This window comes from Rhodnius prolixus, unplaced genomic scaffold (genome assembly GCF_049639745.1).
Source record: "Rhodnius prolixus isolate KJV_2025 unplaced genomic scaffold, Rpr scaffold_6, whole genome shotgun sequence".
Taxonomy (NCBI): domain Eukaryota; kingdom Metazoa; phylum Arthropoda; class Insecta; order Hemiptera; family Reduviidae; genus Rhodnius; species Rhodnius prolixus.
Window position 1 is genome coordinate 8,910,065 of NW_027411634.1, and position 21,582 is coordinate 8,931,646.

The 21,582-nt window shown below is 32.6% G+C and overlaps 1 protein-coding gene across 1 annotated transcript in view; it reads right to left on the reverse strand.

The window, feature by feature from the left end:
* LOC141461288 (low density lipoprotein receptor adapter protein 1-B-like) overlaps positions 1-16,106 on the reverse strand; it is a 47,847-nt gene extending 31,741 nt beyond the window's left edge. The window contains exon 1 of the mRNA XM_074142199.1: positions 15,930-16,106. Within this exon, the coding sequence (XP_073998300.1) occupies positions 15,930-15,975 (46 nt within the window). The 5' untranslated portion in view covers positions 15,976-16,106. The remainder of the gene's footprint in view (positions 1-15,929) is intronic.
* Positions 16,107-21,582: the final 5,476 nt, after the last annotated feature.

Genomic DNA, 21,582 nt, shown 5'->3' on the forward strand with positions numbered 1-21,582 from the left:
AAACATAAAATTTTGCCCCAGCAGAAAAAGTAAATGGAATAAATTGTAGTTCGACGAAGTACGAACTGAATGTAGATAGGGCGAAGAGAAAGAATCACTTAAAATTTGACGTCTTGCATTATTATGCAGTACCACTTTTTCTGTTGAACTAAGAGGAATACGTTTTATCTAAAATAGCATGCAATTGATAGTTTGCTTAATCTAATCGACATTGAAACAAAAGAGCGAACGTATTGGGAAAGCTAAAGAGTTAGTGCATCTCCTAAGAAATACATAGACGATTTTGACTTATGAACTTTTATTGCTCTGATTCAATTATGTTTATAAAATAAAACATTAGTTAAAATAATAGAGAAAACTTATTCTTAACTATTTTCTAAAATTAACTTTTAAAGTAATTAGTGTGCAGAGCCATTTAATGTGGTAGTGATACATTTCCAAGCTAGCGATGCCAATCATAAATCAATATTTAATATTGATTAGTTGATAACTTAATTTTGGTGAAAAGTTTCCTTACCTTCACCTAACCATCCACATCAAGAGAGAGAGCCCGGCTCTTGTGGTTATTTCAGTTAATGAACTCTCTACTCTCGCCAACTAACTCGATCACCACTCAGTCCAATGATGTACAACATGAAGTGAGAATTTTATGATAAAGGTGAATGATAAACTCAATTAGGATTTTTCAATACAAGCAAGTGGATAATTTTCGTCAAATTTTGCCTCTTATTATCTCTCATACCACTGTAAAGAAGTCAATGTAATTTTGTTCATTCCAAGAGTTTGTTTAGCTGTACAATTGAGTGAAATTTAAAGATTCTACCGGCAATAGTTTAAGTGATATAAGATGTTAAAATTTAGTGATCTTACATATCCTTTAAACATTGCATGTCTGTATCTCCTGTACTACTGTACGGAAGTCAATGTAATTTTGTTCATTCAAAGAGTTTGTTTAGCTGTACAATTGAGAGAAATTTGAACATTGTACCTTCAATTGTTTAAGAGATATAGGATGTTGAAATTTAGTGATCTTTCATATCCTTCAAACTTTGCAAGTCTATATCTCCTGTACTACTGTACGGAAGTCAATGTAATTTTGTTCATTCCAAGAGTTTGTTTAGCTGTACAATTGAGTGAAATTTGAACATTGTACCTTCAATTGTTTAAGAGATATAGGATGTTGAAATTTAGTGATCTTTCATATCCTTCAAACTTTGCATGTCTATATCTCCTGTACTACTGTACGGAAGTCAATGTAATTTTGTTCATTCCAAGAGTTTGTTTAGCTGTACAATTGAGTGAAATTTGAACATTGTACCTTCAATTGTTTAAGAGATATAGGATGTTGAAATTTAGTGATCTTTCATATCCTTCAAACTTTGCATGTCTATATCTCCTGTACTACTGTACGGAAGTCAATGTAATTTTGTTCATTCCAAGAGTTTGTTTAGCTGTACAATTGAGTGAAATTTGAACATTGTACCTTCAATTGTTTAAGAGATATAGGATGTTGAAATTTAGTGATCTTTCATATCCTTCAAACTTTGCATGTCTATATCTCCTGTACTACTGTACGGAAGTCAATGTAATTTTGTTCATTCCAAGAGTTTGTTTAGCTGTACAATTGAGTGAAATTTGAACATTGTACCTTCAATTGTTTAAGAGATATAGGATGTTGAAATTTAGTGATCTTTCATATCCTTCAAACTTTGCATGTCTATATCTCCTATACAACTGTAAAATTTTTTAATGAATTGTTTTAGGAGTATAAAATGTTTAACTCATTTAGTATTGTAAATTATGCAAAAAAATGGTTGGAAAATGTCGGAGCAAGAAAAAAGATTATTAGAAAGATAAAATGAAAATTAATTAAAAAATTCAAAGCATTATTTTTATTGTTTGAAAATAGCGGTAAGGAGGGTGGAGAATGGTTAACAAAAAACTTGTAATTAAGAGTTTCTCAGCAAATATTTTACTGGCTGCTACTCAGTTGCTAAAGTTGAATGAGAAAGAATTGGAAGGAAAATTGAAAATTGTTTCTAAATTAATTAAGGGTTACAAAATTAAAGAAAACTAACCGGAAGGCCTTTTTAAAAAATCTTTATTTTGATCCTAATTAGTGGAAAAGCTAAAACACATACGCAATTTTACATTGTCACTTCCTGTTCTTTACTGGAGCCTACAGTAATTGAAGAAGCGCTGACACTCTTAAGGGAGCCACAATAGATTTAGTTGGCAGTTGGTTTGAAATTAATGGCACTCCCTCTCAATTTACAACCTCCTTTTTCCGATTAATATAAAATAATAGAATGAATTAAATAGATTGGTATTATTTTTGATTGTTTGAGTTAGCCCGCGATTGTTTTCAGAGATAACCTTTCTACTTTTCTGGAGTTGCTCTTCAAATAATTTTAATTCTTGCCGAAGTTATGGATATGATTAATTTTTATCTTTACGGCTACAGTAAGCCCCAAAACTAAATTAGCAAAGAAAAGAATGGATTATCATCACTAGAATTGATTACCCTGAACGGAAGTGCCGGATATGAATGCGATTTTTTTAGTTTAGTGATGGAGATTACTGTTATTAGCGAGAGGGCAGTATCGTCATTAACGAGAGAAAAGTGAGACCAGAACGAGATAAAGTGAGAATGTAAACTTGCATCTAAATGTGAAATTCATTAATGGTTTGTGTGTTCATGGACTCAGTTCCATGGGCTATGAACAGACAAGACAGAAGACACACCAACCCTTTAATGATGTAATATATTACATTGTCAATTAGCCCTGAAGATGACCTAGTCCATAGGTCGAAAGCTCGGCATAATAAAAATATATCATGACTGAAACTGGCGGTTATTTTTTTCATCCTATATTCAGAAAAGATGTTTGCATTCAATTCCCAATTTACGGCACTTAATGATGTCACAAAATTGTTTTTTAAAAAAAAGTACGCTGTCTCTGGACAACAAAAGACTAATTTATACTACTATTTCAAAATCCATTCATAGGCCTATAAAATAGAGATGTAGGATTCAACCAAACGCACCAATTCAATTTCTACAATCTAAAATACTTCAATCTATAGTAAAAGCTCCATTTGATGTCTCCAACCTGACTATACACACTGATCTTAACATTCCATTTTATCACCCAAGTCGCTGAAAACACGGTACAGAAAACTCCACTTCAACCAGCAAGCCTCTAGCTCAAAATCTTTCTTCTAAAACACTTCCTGACAATACAGGACATCCTGTACAACAACTGTCTTTTAGAAGACAGTGGCCTCGAGACATCCTTCTCTAGTGATGAAAGTAGACTAATAGTTCAGTGCTTTGGAGAGATACTACTGCGTAACTCCTGTTATCACTAGTTTACTTCTATGTTCGTTTTTATCATTGCTACTTATAGCGCCATCGCGCTGATTATAGCACAAATAAACAAGAAAAAAAGAAAAGAAAAAGTACGTTACTTTAAAAAGTAAAAATAAAAAACATGAAATCTTTGTCACTAATAAAAGTGGCAATAACAATTAAAACATCAATAACAATAGTATAATCTTAGAAATGCAAACGACCTTTTTCTCATTCATTAAAAACCATTGTAGGGTATCTCTAGAAGCAGTAATTACAGATCGACCATGTTGGTATGGCTTCACCTTTTGATGGCCGCCAAGATCAATGGAGAGAATAACCATGAATGGGCTTAATAAAGTAAAGACATTCATGCCTTTTTTTTTTTTTTTTTTACTCTTTTCGAGAATTAAGCTAAACAGATAATGATTCAGCAAATTTTTCTCGAGTCTCTTGAGGAGAGTGACATGCGTTAATAAGGGTCACTAAAACTGGCTTCTCATTGTTAAGCGTTAGCCACAGATGGTTAGCAAAGTTGCTGTTCATTGGAACTGGATTTTTCGCGATGACACGTTCAGTTTCTAGATAGTAATTTTTCTAAACAGTTATTTTGCGCAGTACTTTATTCTGTAGTTAATTTACTTTGTATTCTCTCACTTGAAAATAGATCTACTGTTGCTAGGAGACCAAAAACACAAGGAGTACTAAGTTTCCAGGGGCTCTTTTATCTCTGAACAGTCTCCATGCAATCTATAAAAGTATCACAGAACTTTAACTAATCTAGTTAGTACGAAATATCCTACACTTTGACTTAAGGAAGAGAGGAGTGTACTAAGTAATGATACACGGTCTCTCACATTCTATTTCTCAGCACATTGTTCTCCCATTCGATGGTATTCAAGTGACCATCCACAGTAAGCAAGCCCAATCATCTCACTACGAGAACTCTAAAATGCTTCTTTCCCAGATCCACCAAGTTAGAATCAGCATTAATCCTTTCTGTGCCCTACTAAAACATTTTTTCACCTCCATCTAGAGTTTAACTCATTTGCTCAGCCTTCATATCCTGATATCCTGTTACAATTTACCAAAATCTGTTAAACGTTAAATATGGAAGTAATACGTTTTGTTTTAGTATATGAATTTTCGGTGTGTCCCAAGGAAATGGAAGTAGAAGTAAGTGTCACCAAAATCAACTGAATTCCGGTTACCAAATCTAAGAACTTTTGATTTTTTCCCCCCATGAGAGAAAGATGCAAGATTCTGGATCAAATTGAACTTCGAGGTATTTATCTAGAGGAAATCAACTATAACGATTTTCTGCTGGTAAAATTTCTAAGCTCAACAAAATTACCACCTTCCAGGACACTATGTCTCACTTCAGAACAAAATATGTAGCCAAACACGATTAAATGTTTCAGGCGTTTCCAGTTTAAATGCTACTAAGTGTTTAGTTAATAAACGTATTTATTTTCTAAATGATTTCCTTCTGTTAAATTTTGTAAAGGTCTGTTATCCACTATAGTATTTAATTAAATTGAACTAGTTTCCACAATTATACACTCAGCTGAAAGTTTTGAACTCTGGTTTGGTAGATAAGTTTTAGTAGAGTGGACAGTTAAAATAATTTTGACAAGGGTGTTAATCTACCAGTTTACAATGCTTATATTCTACATTCCATTAATGAATTAGTAGATTTCCTTCCTTATTCTCTTCTCAGGATGAGCAGGAGTATCCAATCGTCTTATTGTAGTCTTATAGTGGTGAACTGGTCTTAAGAAGGGAAGGAACACTTCCTTAATAAATACTTTGAAAAGCAATTTGTGCTAAATGAATTCAATTAAAAATTAACCAAAAATGTATTCAAGGTTAATTTTAGTATTTTTAATAACAAAAAAAATGATAAAAGGAGAAATTGATTTGATCAATAGTAGGAACGAAATACGTTCAAGTCACCAAGTTCATAGTTCACTTTAGCTAGTCAGAAGACAAATTTACCATCGTCAAACGTCTACATGTGTTTACCACTTCAAGAAAAAAAAGACACCATCTAATACCCACTTCATAAAAAAAGTGACTACGTAAATTCATAAGCTCTTTCCAAAGTTTACGTATCATTTATGTTAATTAATAAGCGCAACGGAAGTGTTGTTTACTTTTTATATTTCATATTTTCCTTTGAATCACATGCATACTTCAAAACTCCAAGGTGATTTAAGTTTTAGAATTGGGTAAATGACATCATTATGAGTAATGAACATAGAAAATTAAAAAATTACCATCGCGTGTCTACGGAACGCATTAAATAATGAGGAAAAACACTTAAATAATGAAAGCGTGTTCTTTCAAAGGAAGCGGAAACACATTAAACACTTCATAAGCCTAAAAGAGAAGTAGCTTATTACAGTAATGAGTTGTTTTGAATTTAAAAAAATAAATGTTTTTTAATAAGTGCTAATAAGTAACCAATTATGTATAATGTACTTTTATTCAGCCGTGTTGGATTATTTACGTTAAATATTTTCCATAGATTAGTGCCTTAAATGCAGGAAGTCATTATACGAATTTCTAATAAAGGTCATTCATCTTATTCGTCTTGCTTTCTTCTTGAACGAAAGAAATGAAACCTCAAAAAGTGATTCTAAAATGTTGAAAGTGAGTTAGTTCAATTTGAGAATTATAGTTCAATTTATAAAAATGCATGAACACAGAAACTTTTCGTCTCCTAGTGAAGACGTTCAGATTATTTTTAGATACAACTGTGGACTTCCTAGGAAATACGAATGACTCTTTGCTCGAGATTTATTTATAGCATTTTTGTATTGGTCAGCATTATTTTGGTATTGCGCTGTAATCGGATAGAAAAGGAAGTATTAGCTTGTTTAATTCTCTATCTCTAGTTAGAGAATTATTGCGTCAGGTCTGTTTCCAAAAAAACGTTTATGGTTTCTTGAGTTCCTAAAATACGAGGGTTTTTAAAAAATCAAATTTGTGCAGTAGCAGGAATAAATGCATCAATGCATTAATGATAAAAACATCTTATGCGATGAGAGGGGAAAATAAAGAAAAATTGGCGCATTTATTTACTAAGAATACAATAAAATAATACACAGCGTCTAAAAACATACAAGGGAGATTAAAATAATAATAGGTTACCGAAATAGACAACAGAGTACTTGGATAACGGACAAAATAAGGAGAAAAAAATATGGAATCAATACCCAAAGTTATAAAGCTTACATTTGCGATCAATTCAAGACTGAAATTGATTAACCGAGATAGTTACGAAGTTTAGAGCTAATGCCTATAATAATGGCGGCGCATATGATGTGAAGGTGGTATAGAGCGATGTCAGTATAGTTTCAAATTCTCTGTATAAATTAATCTATCCAAATTTCAAACTCAGGCAGATTAGTTCCTTACTTACGTGCACACCTCGTTATGTCAAAACATAATGCAGTGAGAAAACTTGTTTTCCAACTTTGGAGAGCAATGATCTGAAAACGCATTACCGGCCTCATACTTGGGACATTCCACCTCTAATTCATATTCATCAACTCTTATTTCATTCATTTTACTCTGGAAATCAATAAAAACATTCACTACGTTTTACGAACAGAGATGTTAACTTACTACTGTCAGTAAAGGAAATAATAAAAGCAAATATTTAAACGACTATCTCAAAATATTGCTGCTGATGTTGGCCACTAATGCGTAACCAAGGATGCCGCATATCGGGAAGCAAATGGCTTCGGCCCAAAGAAGGGGTGCACTTAGCCACATCATCTGATCTTGCCCTAGTATCGGAGGATGCAGTCTAGAGGTTGCAGAAGTACCCCTAAATGATCATCTACTAACTTTAGAAATGAATAAACAGAGGTGTGATTCTTTTGCTGCCCACTAAAGAACATCCGAATCGGCAAAGACTCAAGAAAGCGAAGCGAGACGCCAGAAAATGGTAGCCGGTATCATGCAATGATTGCTAGAAGATCGAGACAGGTTCGGGAAGCCCGAAAAACAGGAATTGCACTCTATTTAATGGAATGAAAGGAGTCTAAACAGAATACTACACGAGGCGGCACATTCTTGAAGAAATACGATAAAACAAATTATCAATGATGCGTAAAATGAATAATTACGTCATAATTAAAATTATCATCATTATTGTGCAAAAATAGATAAATAACAAACCGTTCTAGTAAACACTATATTTATGGATGATTCCTCGATTCGATAAATAAAAATAAAATCCATATTTACTTTTAAAAATAATAATAAAACATAAAAATGATTAATATTATTCCAATCAATGATAAAAACAATTCAGTATTTATTTAGTTTTGAAAAAAAACAATACAGCGATTTAGTTATTTATTATCTACGTATATCCGGCATGTGCAGGCGATAATGTGAATTAGTTCGTGCCAGCTAAAGTAGTTTCATTACATTGTAATTATGTATTAATAGCTGATGAGGACAGCTATTATTAACCTCTTCAGAAGTAATACTCGTACAAGTATTTCTAACCAATAGATTTCCAATTCAGATGAATGGGAGTACAATTTATTTGACACAGAAGTAACGAAGTATAGAGTTGTATTTTCAGTGTCATTATTCAACAGCATTGAAAGTGATAAGCAATCAGGCGATTAAATGGTAGATCAACTTTAAAGGGGAATAAACAAAACGATGCTGTTGAAGGAACCTCACTAAATTCTATAGTTCTTGAGAATAATTTCAAATCAAAATTACAAGGCAAGTTAAAAATAGAATCCTTAGGTAACTACCAAGAAAATAAAGAAAACTGAAAAAAAAAAAACTTCTGTTCAATTACAATTCATTTCATCGGAACTCCTTTTTGAGAAATATTGCTAGAAGCTAGAAAATCTATTCAGTAAGTTGACATTTTCCGTCGATTTTACTTCACATTTAGAAATTTTGCTTACATATTTAAATCCCAGGTGATAATGCCGCATTTTCCACTTTAGAGGAAAGCTTTCCTCCATAAATATGCAATTAATTTGACAAATTTAAAGAAAAGCGAAAAAAATCTTTAAAAAAAACGAATAATAATTTCCGTAAAATCCAATTTGTCTAAGTCAATTTCCGCCAAAAGTTATGAATTTGGAAGCGACAGTATCAGAAGGGAGTTTGCTGCAATTTGGGAGCTAATATTCTGTTCACAAACCCACTCTCATTTTGTTCAATTCAGAAGCCCCATTAACCTACTTCACACACTCCAAGTAGAAAAAGAATTAAACTGGGGTGTTACTTATGTTTAAAATAAGAATCACTGAATCAAGAATCTCAACAATAAAAAGCAGAATAAAAAGAAATTAGAAAATCGGTGACAAGGTTTATGAAGATTTCTGTAAAAAGTGTTGGAGAGAGAGAAGCAATACAAAAAATAAGTGGCCACATTTATTTAAAAGAGCATCGATTTTATGTTCAAACATTTCCTCATCCCACATTTACTCATGAGGATTCTCTTCGGAAATGATGTTTGAGAAATCCTTGAACATCACACTATTTCCGGCAGACAGGTTTTTAATTAATCTGGAGTGCATCAGCGCTTACTTCCGTCAATCTCTACCATTCTTTTGCATCAATTTTACCACCTTTTTTGGTAATTCAATATGAGTCAAATCTGTGTTCCTTCTTTTCACTTCTCTCTTGGTGAACCAATACATTGATTCCCTGCAGGAAATTGAAGAAATCGCAGTGGATTTTGGACACTTCATAAATAATATTGAAGTAACATTTAATGATATAATAGTTCGGAAAAGTCCAATTTAAAATTCGCCTTTTGATGAGCAGAGATGACAAGAATGTCAATCTACGATCAGAAGTACTAGCTTTAAGTTTAAAGCAAAAGCTAAAAAATAAATAGGCGATACTTTACTTTTACCATATAAACAGATTCAATTGCCTTCTGAATAATATAAAGAAATAATAGAAAGAAATCTTCGTTAAAAGGAATCAATAAATGGCAATTATTTCTCAGGCTTTTATAGACAATCAACTAACATATTACATCATTTTAATTTCCGGTTTAAAAATAAGAACGTCACTGTTACTAAATGCTACTCAATTAAGTACAGGATGTGTTTATAAGTGTATGTACGTACGAGGGTCGTTTGAAAAGTCCGTGCAAAAATAAAAACTACTTAATTTTTTGGGGTAAACCTTTTTTATTTTTCAACATAATCTCCTTTTAGGCTTATACACTTCGTCCAACGCTGCTCTAGTTTGTTGATCCCTTCCGAATAATAGGATTTGTCCAAGTCTGAAAAATAGCCATTCGTTTCTGCAATCACCTCCCCGTTTGAATAAAATCTTTTTCCCGCCAGCCATTTCTTCATATTGGGGAACAAATAGTAGTCCGAGGGAGCCAAGTCTGGAGAATAGGGGGGATATGAAACGAGTTGGAACCCTATTTCCATTAATTTTGCGACCACAACTGCTGAGGTGTGAGCTGGTGCGTTGTCGTGATGGAAAAGGACTTTTTTGTGGGCCAATCGTGGGCGTTTTTCTTGCAGCTCGGTTTTCAAACGGTCCAATAACGATGAATAATATGCACCTGTAATAGTTTTACCCTTTTCCAGATAGTCGATGAGATTATTCCTTGCGAATCCCAAAAGACAGTCGCCATAATCTTTCCGGCCGAAGGAACGGTCTTCGCCTTTTTTTTGGCGCAGATTCCCTCTTGGTAACCCATTGTTTAGATTGTTCTTTGGTCTCAGGAGTGTAGTGATGTATCCATGTTTCATCCACAGTGACGAAACGACGCTTAAAGTCCTGCGGATTCTTCTGGAACAGTTGCAAACCGTCCTTGCAACACTTCACACGATTTCGTTTTTGGTCAAGCGTGAGCAATCGCGGCACCCATCTTGCGGATAGCTTTGTCATGTCCAAATGTTGATGCAAAATATTATGTACCCGTTCATTCGAGATGCCCACAGCACTAGCAATCTCACGCACCTTCACTCTTCTGTCATCCATCACCATATCATGGATTTTATCAATGATTTCTGGAGTAGTAACCTCAACAGGGCGTCCAGAACGTTCAGCGTCACTTGTGCCCATATGGCCACTCCGAAAATTTTGATACCACTTATAAACTGTTCTAATCGAAGGTGCAGAGTCACCATAATGTTTATCAAGCTTCTCTTTAGTCTCCTGAGGCGTTTTGCCTTCCTCGATTCAAACGAATGCCAAACACAAAGAAATAGACCGATCTGGCTGAAACTTGGTGTGTGTTCTTCCAAGAGATGCTACTAACTAAACATAACCTCGATACGCGCCAGTAGTGCTATCTCTCTGACTTTGCACGGACTTTTCAAACGACCCTCGTATATGTGGTATTGAGTGTTTTGTAGGATGAGGCTAAATCGAAAGATCTTCAAATTAAGATCCTCCTTTAAAGAATCACTAGAGATATCAGACCGTAAGATGTAGTCGAAAATACGCCCAATGGAATTTGAAACTTTTCAAAAATTTTCTCTACTAAATTGTTGGAATGTTTTTCGCTAATAATGCGCGTTATTTTTCGGCTAGCCGAAACCTTAATACATAAAGTGCATTCACATACGTATTTCACACTAAAAAAAAATCAAAAAACCGCATGTCCTAACACACAAGGACGTAAGAATAAGTGCGTTGTAGGTGCGTTTGTTTGACCTGCCCTTTCTAGATCACTAAATGTTTCAATTTTCCTATTCTATTTTTAGAAAGCCATTTCTGTTTAAAAATTTTGGTGTTTTGGTCACTGCTTTTTCTACTTCCATGTTTTGAATTTAATTTGGGTGTAGGTTTTCAAAACATATCTTTCGACACGAAAATGATCCCTTATCAGTTTATGCTACAACTACGAAGGCTACCTATTATAGCATAGGCTTCCCAGTAATTAGAGAAATGAATGAAATAATTCAAGAGAGACATGAATAACAAAAATAAAAGGAATAACTAACTATAGCAACTCTAGGGCTCGTTTTACGTCAATGTTTTGCATCAACAACAGTTAGAGACAGAATAAGCAACAACAACAAAAAATAGTAGAAATACATTAGAGACAGTGGGACGCTGTTTCTGTTTAGGCCACAAAGCTAAGTCTACCCAAAATATTTTTCAAAAAAAGAAAAATGCTTTTATCTGTCTCTCAAAATAGATACATTCTGTTAAACTTGTAAGTCTTATAGAACAATACTCAGCTTAACTTTCTTAATTCTTCATTCTATAAGTATATAAATTAATATATAATATAGTTGTTAAACATATAAATTACATAGCGACTTTATGTAAATCAACTATATTATACAGTGTCCAATTTGAAAATACAAAGTGAACTGTTAGTTCTGGTAGGAAAAACTTCTGCATTTTACTGGGTCTAGGAGTTTTAACGAATGGTCATTTTTGCGTAATATCTCAGGGTATCTAAGCCTCATACCTTACCTCTTTTGCTCTTGATCTTACTTAGTCTCCACAAGGGAGGCACAATTAAGATGAACGCAGAGGCTAGTGGGATATCCTTGTATGTTTCATGCAAGGCCTCTAAGTACCCCATCTATCCATCCTAAAAAGGCAGCCAGGTCTTAGCTACTGGGCCAGAGTCCTCTGAGTCCTTCTTGGATGCCCGACGATTGCTCAAAACACCCACCCTTTACTGGATTGAATTTAGGGAGTAAGAAGCCCAGATTAGAACCTAACTCGCAAAACTAGTCTCTGCTAGCTCCCCGCGACTCCATCAAAGTCATGTAAAATGAAAGGAAGAAAGCTGGGCTTGACCAAAATGACCTATATCCCGCTTAATAAAGATCTGCAGTTAATTTTTATTAAATAACTTTCATCAAAATAAAAATTTTGGACATTTTACGTTAATTTAAAATAGTTAAATCTCTCACCAGATTTTTAATTGCATTTTTTCTAACCAAAATTAATTCAAAAATGCCGTCTATCGTTTTTCCCTCTAACCAGAATGTTTAAATAATGCGGAAAATAAAACAGAAGCAGAGCTAATGGTGTGTGTAGTTTATTTCTGTTGCTGGCAAATAACCAAATTTAACGAAGCATAAACATGTTTATATATTTACATATAGTGGTTATGTTTACTTTAATTTAAATACATAAAATAATGTATTTACTACACTGTTTACAAAAGTTTGGGAGTTTTAACTTTAAAGATCAGCTGCCAAAATTGTTAGGTTAATTCAATGATTTGTGCTTGCTTTTAGTATACTTATATACCTCAAAACTACCTGAAAGAAGCACAAGCGATGTGGTAGTCTGTAAATACAGGTCATGAGAACATGTTTGGTGATGCCTCATTCTGAAAGGCACTTCCGGAAAATTTTTAATTTTTAGAAACAATCTAAATTATTTTTTCTAACTTCCTTTCAAAAATAAATTGGAAAATGCTATTTGAAATGACCTGAAGGAGCTTCCAAAAGGAAAAATTTATAAATAATCTTTTGATTTGCATCAACAGTAATTCCTTCCAAGTAAAATTAGAACATTAAGTAAAGATTTCTAGTTCAAAATGACCAGATGTGATAAACGCTATGAGCGCTTCGATATATCGAAAACTACAAAAAGATTTCCGGAAGCCCAGAGTTCGTAAACCTCGATACCCACTAACTACGAAGCGGAGGCCAACGCTTTGTAGAAGGCTAAGAAAAATTCTCAAGCTGTTTTGGCTTCCCAAGAGGAAACCACGCTACTGCGTTCATCTTTCCGATTCTTAAAGTTAATAAAAAATGAAAAACTTATGCTCATTTTTTGTGTAGAAATAAGAAAAGGGTTAGAATTAGCTGCGGAGATGGATTGTGGTTAATAGCAATTGTGTTCTAACCTCAAGCGCTGTGAAGTCCGTGGTTAATAGCAATAATAAGTATGAATTTAGGTTTATAAGCCATCAACCTCTTTTGGGAGTATATTAGACTTGCGGCATGTACGGCAAGTGTCCTACATGAACTTGTTTTGTAAGTTTGTCATTCCTAGTGTCCCTTGATACGAGTTGGTTTCTTGAAGACATTCAATTGATTTCTTTAGTACTCTTTTTGGATTAGACCTCAGACACTTACTTAGTCGCCCTCAGTTCGGCCAAAACACTTTAAATTTATTTAAACATTCAGAAGATTAATGTAGTCCATTTAGTTTTCAAGAGTTTAATTCGTCACAAGTATACGGGTGCCAATCTTTTCATTAGAAATGATAGCGATATAAGAAACAGGACCAAAGAAACGTTTCACTTTCTTCAGGACAATGAACTTTTATATCAATCAAAGATACTCTTAAATTCTCAAACAATCAAAATATTCTTTAATCTACATTAGAGAAATGTTTTCAGAGAGTTGCAACAAAAAGTTCAAATGAAAGCTAAAGAAAAAGAAAAAGACTTAAGCGGATCTTTCAACAGTAAGTTGTTATAAACAATATATCCTAGCTGAAAGTTAAACTTTTCAGGGTAAATAAGGAAGCTTTAGGTTTCCTCCTTACATTGGAAAGCCAGCATAACTTTAGCTACCTTCTTAAACTCTACTAGGTGAGTATGAATTGAGATTTTGTGTATAATATTAGTTTTTAATGAACATCCTATTTCCGCCTAGAGGCCGAAAATGATAAAAAATCATTAAAGGAAATTAATTTCCTTCCCCTGGCTTAGTTTTTACCAGAAGTAGTCTGCCTATTACGATTTTATGGTACCCTCCTTTACGAATTGGTACGGTAATAAGAAAATTTGAAAACATGGTGAAGAATGTGTGTCTTTTTCACTGTCTCCAATTAAATATAAATATTTAGGTATCTAATTAATATTGTAACATATTCAGAAGTTTCCAGTGCAGAAAAATTGTCGAAGTGCAACAACCAAGAAGTTGCGCAATTCTTTAGATATAATGCAGCTAAAAAAAGATCTTAAAACATCTATGCAATCTAATCGCAAAATTAATGTAACTTTTTCATTTCATTGAGTTTACTCAAACTTAGTGTTCAAGCAATGACTGAAATATCTATTCATATCATATTGGTGGGCAAGTGGTAATAATATTTAATCTATATAATAATACAGATAATCGCGGATGAATGAAATTTCATTTCCGATAATGGATTTTGGACAAACTTTAGTGCATTGAAGTGGAAAAAATGGTACCAAAACGAGATCTATGATTGACAAATATTTGTTTAGAGAATATTTCAAAATGAAAAGTCGAAGTATGTATAAAATTATATGAAAAAAAATAAATCTAATCATGAATACAGCTGATTATAAAGCGACCTCAATAATAGCATATAATCAGCATGTCTGAGATACAGTTAAATCATGTGCAACTGATTATACCATCGTCAAATAATAAATTGTTTTCAAATGCTGGTATTAAAAACTGAAAGATATAGTTCTAATTTCTTAAAATATATTTACTTTATAATAGTACTGCGTAATTATTTATTTATAGCTGTGTTTCATATTCTTGTTATAGTTTTTACAAGTATTTTATAGTTTCAATAAATAAATTCTGGTTTGATGTACGATAACCCAACGGAACCAGAACAACAAAGTTTTTGGAAGAAATATAAAGAATAGTTAAAGAAAGATTTCTTTAAGTGAAATGCAAAGCAAGAAATGATGACATTATCAACAACGATACAATCGAGGGTAAATTGTCGAACATTTCTAGGAGATCTTTTATTCTACAATAAACGGCTTAAAGAACGTCTACCAGTTATTAAATTCTTTTTTTGTTTCGACCAGCTTTCATAATAAAAACGGCATTGGGAAAGGATTAACTCAGAGAGTTTAGTTTTAAGCGTACTCATCGGAGCATTTGAGTGGCAAGCTCAAAATGAGTTAACTGTAACTTAAAATGTTTAAGAACTTTCATGATTGAGGACCCATCCTGAGAGGTTTAGTCTGTGGGAAAAGTTATTAAAATTAAATGAAACCCATTTTCTTGTTACTATCACATTCCAATTGCTCCGAATGAAGAGACCGTGACTTCAGTAAGTCGGAAAATTCTCCCAGTGTAACCTTTATCAGTCGTTGTGCTCACCCGTTTACCTATCTACTATAAAATTAATTGAGTCTGGATAAATGTCCTGCCAAGATTCCTGCAGGTTTTTTTTTGCAAAGCATATATATTAGTATCATATTTACTTGTTGCCAATAAATAGATATTAAAATAAATCCAAAACTTTCCAAGGAAATACTAACAAACGTTTAATATGAATTAAGTAAATGGTTTTACTATATTGTATTAAGTTTACACAAATTACTTTCAAGAAATGAACTCAGACAGACAAATTAGATTAACTAATAAAATGAAGAATTAATTATTGTCTTACAAGCGTCTAACTAGTGATATTTGATAAAATAATGAGGTGATGAAATCATGAAGAATGTGAATCATCAAATTCCATTTAAATTCAATATAAAAGTATATTATTTTCTCAAAGTTAACTGTGTTTCTATAATTTATTCGCTCTTGGCTATTTACTTTTACTTATTTACTTATACTTAATTACTAAATAATGTAATAAGTATTTGATAAATTTGAGTAATAGCAAAAGAGAAGGTTTGACTCACTTTTATGTTTTGAGTGTCCTTTCCACAAGGTTTTAAGGAAGGCCATGGTTCCAGCAGGTGACTCTTGAATGACATAAGAGTGTATGAGCACTGTATGCAACTAGCACTGTACAGATTGGATAAAGGCTAACCCAAACTTGTAAACTCTGGCCAGCAAGAACAGTAAGCAGTACGTAGCGTAGAGGAGCGTGCCAGAACGCCTGGGGTGGGGGTAAATGGAGACTAAAATAAGAGTAACACTACCCCTTCCCAACAATAAATAGTTCCCATGTGTGGTAAGTTTGTACTTATTACAATAGCAACGAAGTTGTAAATTACTAACACTTACTAAATCAAAATAAACAAAATGCCAGAGTGGGGAAAAAATGTTCTGTAGAAATTATTTTAAGGCTGTTTTCCACGAAAGATATTGAAACAGTTTGAATACAACCAACTCGATCTATTTGTCTAGTATTCGTTTTTGTTGTGCTTAAGTTATACCACACATCCCCATTCTGCAGGTTTGGTCCCGGCCAGTTTATCAGTTTATTTGTCCCGTTGAATTGTCTCGTAGAGCCTCTCCGCCAAAATTCCTCTCTCACCTTCACGTGGTGGTAAACTGAGCAATTCTGACCAATCTCAGCAAACAAACACATCTTAGTTAACTGGCAGCAGGGTTTACACCTATGGATAGGTGGCTGACGAACGCGACACTGGAATCAACGGCAACCTCCTGGACAAGTTAGAATGTCTACCGCGAAAGAATTGGAAGAAGCGATTTCAGAGGTTACCCATTTATTGCTCAATCCTTCAGTTACATTTCTTACTCACACAGAAGTTTCTTGATTTTTGTAAGCATAGTCCATTCATGAACACTCGCCTTGAACGTATTCTTAAGATATCATTGAGAAAGAGATAATCTTAGTAACTAAAGATATTATCGTTAATAATTGATAGGAATGAAAACAAATTTAAGTGAGAAGGTGAAGATAGAATCAGTAATTAGACGAGTAGACATTGAAATAACTAACCCTACAAAACAGGATTTCAACCTGTAATTGTTTTTAATGGCAAATACACAGGGAGAAACTAAAGGGTGATAATTTTATTTAGAGATAAACAAGAACTAATTAACGCCTAATTTGCACCCTTTATCTAAACAGCTGTTGAGCCCTTCAAACATACAAACACAGACAAAGCACCAAAACACTATTACAAACAAACATTTTGTATAGATTTTCAACACTAAAGAGGTTAAAGGGGGAAAATTCAAATTGTAATTGAGCTTACAGTTGCAAGGTGGTTAGATGACAAAGCGAGCAATTGATTAAGTTGATTTAATTCGATGTTTTTGTAATTTCGTGTTATTCATCTGAATTAATTAATCTAAAACTATCTTTTTGTCTTTATTTAAAAAGAGAAAGTATTTCAACACATATGATAAGAACATACTTCAATGACAGTTCAATTCTTAACTGTTTTTTGTTTAGAAAACCAAACTTCTTTACTGTATTTTAAGATGTACGAGTGACTTTACTCACTGCAGAGTTTCCTAAAAGATGACTCGACTTCTAGAAAGGGAGACAGATTCATTTTACGGGAAACTGTCTAGTCATATCCAACTACAAGAACTCGAGCACTTTATGTAAAACTTGCACTGTCCAAAGACCGACATTTCCACACTGTGGATATTGAAAGAAAGATATAAGACTGTTTGGATTTGATTTGTCTAATTAAGCAGGTGTTCGGAAACTGGATGGTGGCTATTCTCTTCTACAGAAGAATTATAACTGAGACTGGGAAGTGGTTTTAATGGTGAAATTTTGAGAGTACAAAGACGACAATTTGTTGGACTTGAAACGTTAAAAGGGAGCACATTTTTAAAAAAGTTCATTTTGTGGGTTCTGTAAGGTAAAATAGTATTGTCAGAGGAAGGTTTGAAGGAATTGCTTTGAATTCCGACAATGATTGCCCTCTTTTTGATAGCTTATCCTAATCCAGGGTTATTCAGCTTTGAACAATTACAAACAAGTTTTCTTCCAGCTCACAAACACTCGTCAATCTGAAGAAGTTGATGACATTAAAATTCCAACCCTCCCAGTGCAGAAGTAGCCCAAGTGATGCTGTCCAAGCTCTCTCTCCTCTGCTCATTCTACTGATTCTGAACATGTAGACACTACCAGAACTGGAGAAATTACAAAACAAATAAATTCGGAAATTCTCAGCAGTATGAATTTAACTAGAATCAAAGTCAGATTAAATTCCAGTTTTTTCAGAACATGCCGGAAATATTATTGTAAAATTACAAGCAAGGAGAAAAAAAAATATGCGTCTAATGCAATTTTAAGAAAATATTTCGTTATAGATTCAAAGATAAAAATACAAACGGACCGCACCGGCTACGTAGCTTGTGGATGTCGCTAGCAGTCAAAGGTCATGATTACCAGTTCAACATTCCAGTTTTTTTCAGTAATAGATATAAAATAAAATTGTAATTAAATAATAATAATAGTAATAGACTACATGGTAAATAATTTCTGATTACATTATCGGGTATTGGCGCATGCTTCATATCCAAGGTTCTTTACAGACGTGAGATGTTCGATTCATAGATGTTATATTTTTATATTTTTGTTTTTCTACATATATAGTATATATTTTTACATTATTATTATTTTTTAGAAATTGATTACACAATAACTTCTGTTTTCTTTTCTTTTTATTTTGTGGTTTTTAAATACGACATAAAGAAGCTGTTTGTCCATTTCCGTTGATAAGAGATTTTGCAACACACTTTTGAAAAAAACGAAAGGTCAGTCAATATAGAACGCATTTTTCTGTCTCATCTACATTTGCAAAAACATTGTATATCTATATTCATAAATGGATCGCAGATCAGAACACTCTCGTACAGTCAAAATAATGTAAAGTTTGTTGGCAAACTAGAGAATGCAACCTAGAATTTGAAGGAAGATCTCTAAGAGTTACGATGTAATGTCCCATTGTGCAGACTGCAGTAAGAAATTTAAAAAAATAAAAAACCTTTACGAACGATTTATGTAACGAAATTTTCTTTGTAACTGGGAGTTTATAGGGAAAAAAAAGTCGTAAAATCCTTAACAATTTATTCAGTTGACTGTGACAGTTCCGAACCTCTAATTTTCTATTTGGAATTTTCCTAATTTCTTTTAGTATTTATGTTAAACTTAAATTAATATAGACGAGGTAATGAGGCTGTGCATTACAGTTTAATAGCATTTTAAATGATAGTTTAACCCAGCCTTCCTTCAGGAACTACCTAAACAAGGTTTTACTGGGAAAATCAAATGTTTCAAATAAAATTTATAGCTCTATAGCTTTAAATGTGAGCTATGAGCATACGAGGTTTAAAGAAGAAAAGTTGAGGCCATTTTAGATAAAACAAGAAATAATCTTTAAATAGAATAATAATAATGAAATAAATTAATAGATTTCATGAAACTGTAACAATGTAACTTATATTTATTTATTTTATTTATTTGCTTCCTAATTATTCAGAATACTCCAACAGATAGTAAATTCAAATTTAATATAGTTTGGTAATGTAAAATATCAAGAGAAATGTATTCCGCTATTCTAAAAAGGTTGAAAACCAATGCATTAGTGGAAGAAAGTGTAGAGATCTTGAGCATCACTATGCTTGAGCACTTGGAGAACATTTATGAAATGGAGAGGAAAAAAACTAAGAAAACATGATAGTTTCTGTAGTGAAGGAACTGTAGAATGGGTTCAAAGTTCTTTGGAAATATTTCCACAGCATAGGATCTTGCAGAGTATCCAATTAGTGAGAAGAGAGATACAAAATTTTTACAGCAAAAACAGGAATTGAAAATTTGTATAATTAGAGACAAAATACCCTGTCTATATACAAGCTGGATTCATCCATCATGTCACAGCCCGTCTGTTATTTATTTCAGGTAAATTCCCCAGCAAAGATAAGAATTGCTAACTGATTAAAGGTTAATCAGTTAATCTAATTAGTTGTTTCCAGATATTAAAATTCATCAAGCATTTCAAAGCAAATTAAATTTTTTTTTGTAAATATTGTTAAATTGTACAGGAATGCTGATTAATTAAAGAGAAATTAGAAACAGCAATAATGAAGGAGTATTAAGTGATAACTTTTGAGATTTTGCAGTACAAACATTTTTTCCTCCCTTGGATGATTTATAGCTATATTAATTTTGCATTAATTTGCTAAATCTGCACTCAGCGGTAAGTGAAAGGCCTCTGAGAGGAGGAAGTAATTTTATTCCTTATTTTATTTATTTATTTTTGTTTAAATAATTCAATTTCTTGCTTTTCGCATAGTACGTATTATTCGAGAAGTATCCCAGCTAAATTTTTTTCATTTCTACATCTTCTGGATTTACACACAACGAACACGTGAGAAGTAAGGGTAAATTGAATAAATTATCTTTCTACTCCGCTTATTTGTGTACTCCAGGAAAATCTAATATTTTCCAACTGAGGGAGAGAATATATGTACAAACAGCTTTTTGCTATTAATTTTCTACTTATACTACATGAACTTGGGAGCTTTAATAATCACAGGCAATGTGTATTTGTATATATATATGCTTGTATTCAAGTAGTTTGTAGTATTTCCATTTCCATATATGCTCTAAACATTCATTACATTTTCATCCGCATTTTAATTTCCATAAATATTTGAATTCTATTAAAAAGCTTCCAAACGGGAATAGCATTAAGTGTTTGTGGTTTTACAGATGTAATATAAGAGTCTGTGGGTGTTTTAATTCAGAATTATAATTACTTGCTTTCTATATTAAGTGATGCTTCAAATGTTGGGATAAATATGGACTTTCCCTTATTTAATAATACAAATAAAATTTCTGATGGGGCTTTACAGAACTGAAGGCCTCACAATCGATCAGCTTTAAAAAAAAAAAAAACTTAGCTTAAAAATATTGTTAATTTGGCCAAGTTGAATTTTGAAAAATGAAATGCATATTTCGGGACACGAATCGAATATTTAAAAATTTGGGATCCATTTTCTTCAATGGAGAACAAACTTTCAACATTTTTTTTCATAATTTAATCCAAAATAAAAAAATCTTCGAGAACTGCTTTTAAACAAGAACCTATATTTCTAAAAATTTGGGATCCATTTTCTTCAATGGAGAACAAACTTTCAACATTTTTTTTTCATAATTTAATCCAAAATAAAAAAATCTTCGAGAACTGCTTTTAAACAAGAACCTATATTTCTAAAAATTTGGGATCCATTTTCTTCAATGGAGAACAAACTTTCAACATTTTTTTTTCATAATTTAATCCAAAATAAAAAAATCTTCGAGAACTGCTTTTAAACAAGAACCTATATTTCTAAAAATTTGGGATCCATTTTCTTCAATGGAGAACAAACTTTCAACATTTTTTTTCATAATTTAATCCAAAATAAAAAAATCTTCGAGAACTGCTTTTAAACAAGAACCTATATTTCTAAAAATTTGGGATCCATTTTCTTCAATGGAGAACAAACTTTCAACATTTTTTTTTCATAATTTAATCCAAAATAAAAAAATCTTCGAGAACTGCTTTTAAACAAGAACCTATATTTCTAAAAATTTGGGATCCATTTTCTTCAATGGAGAACAAACTTTCAACATTT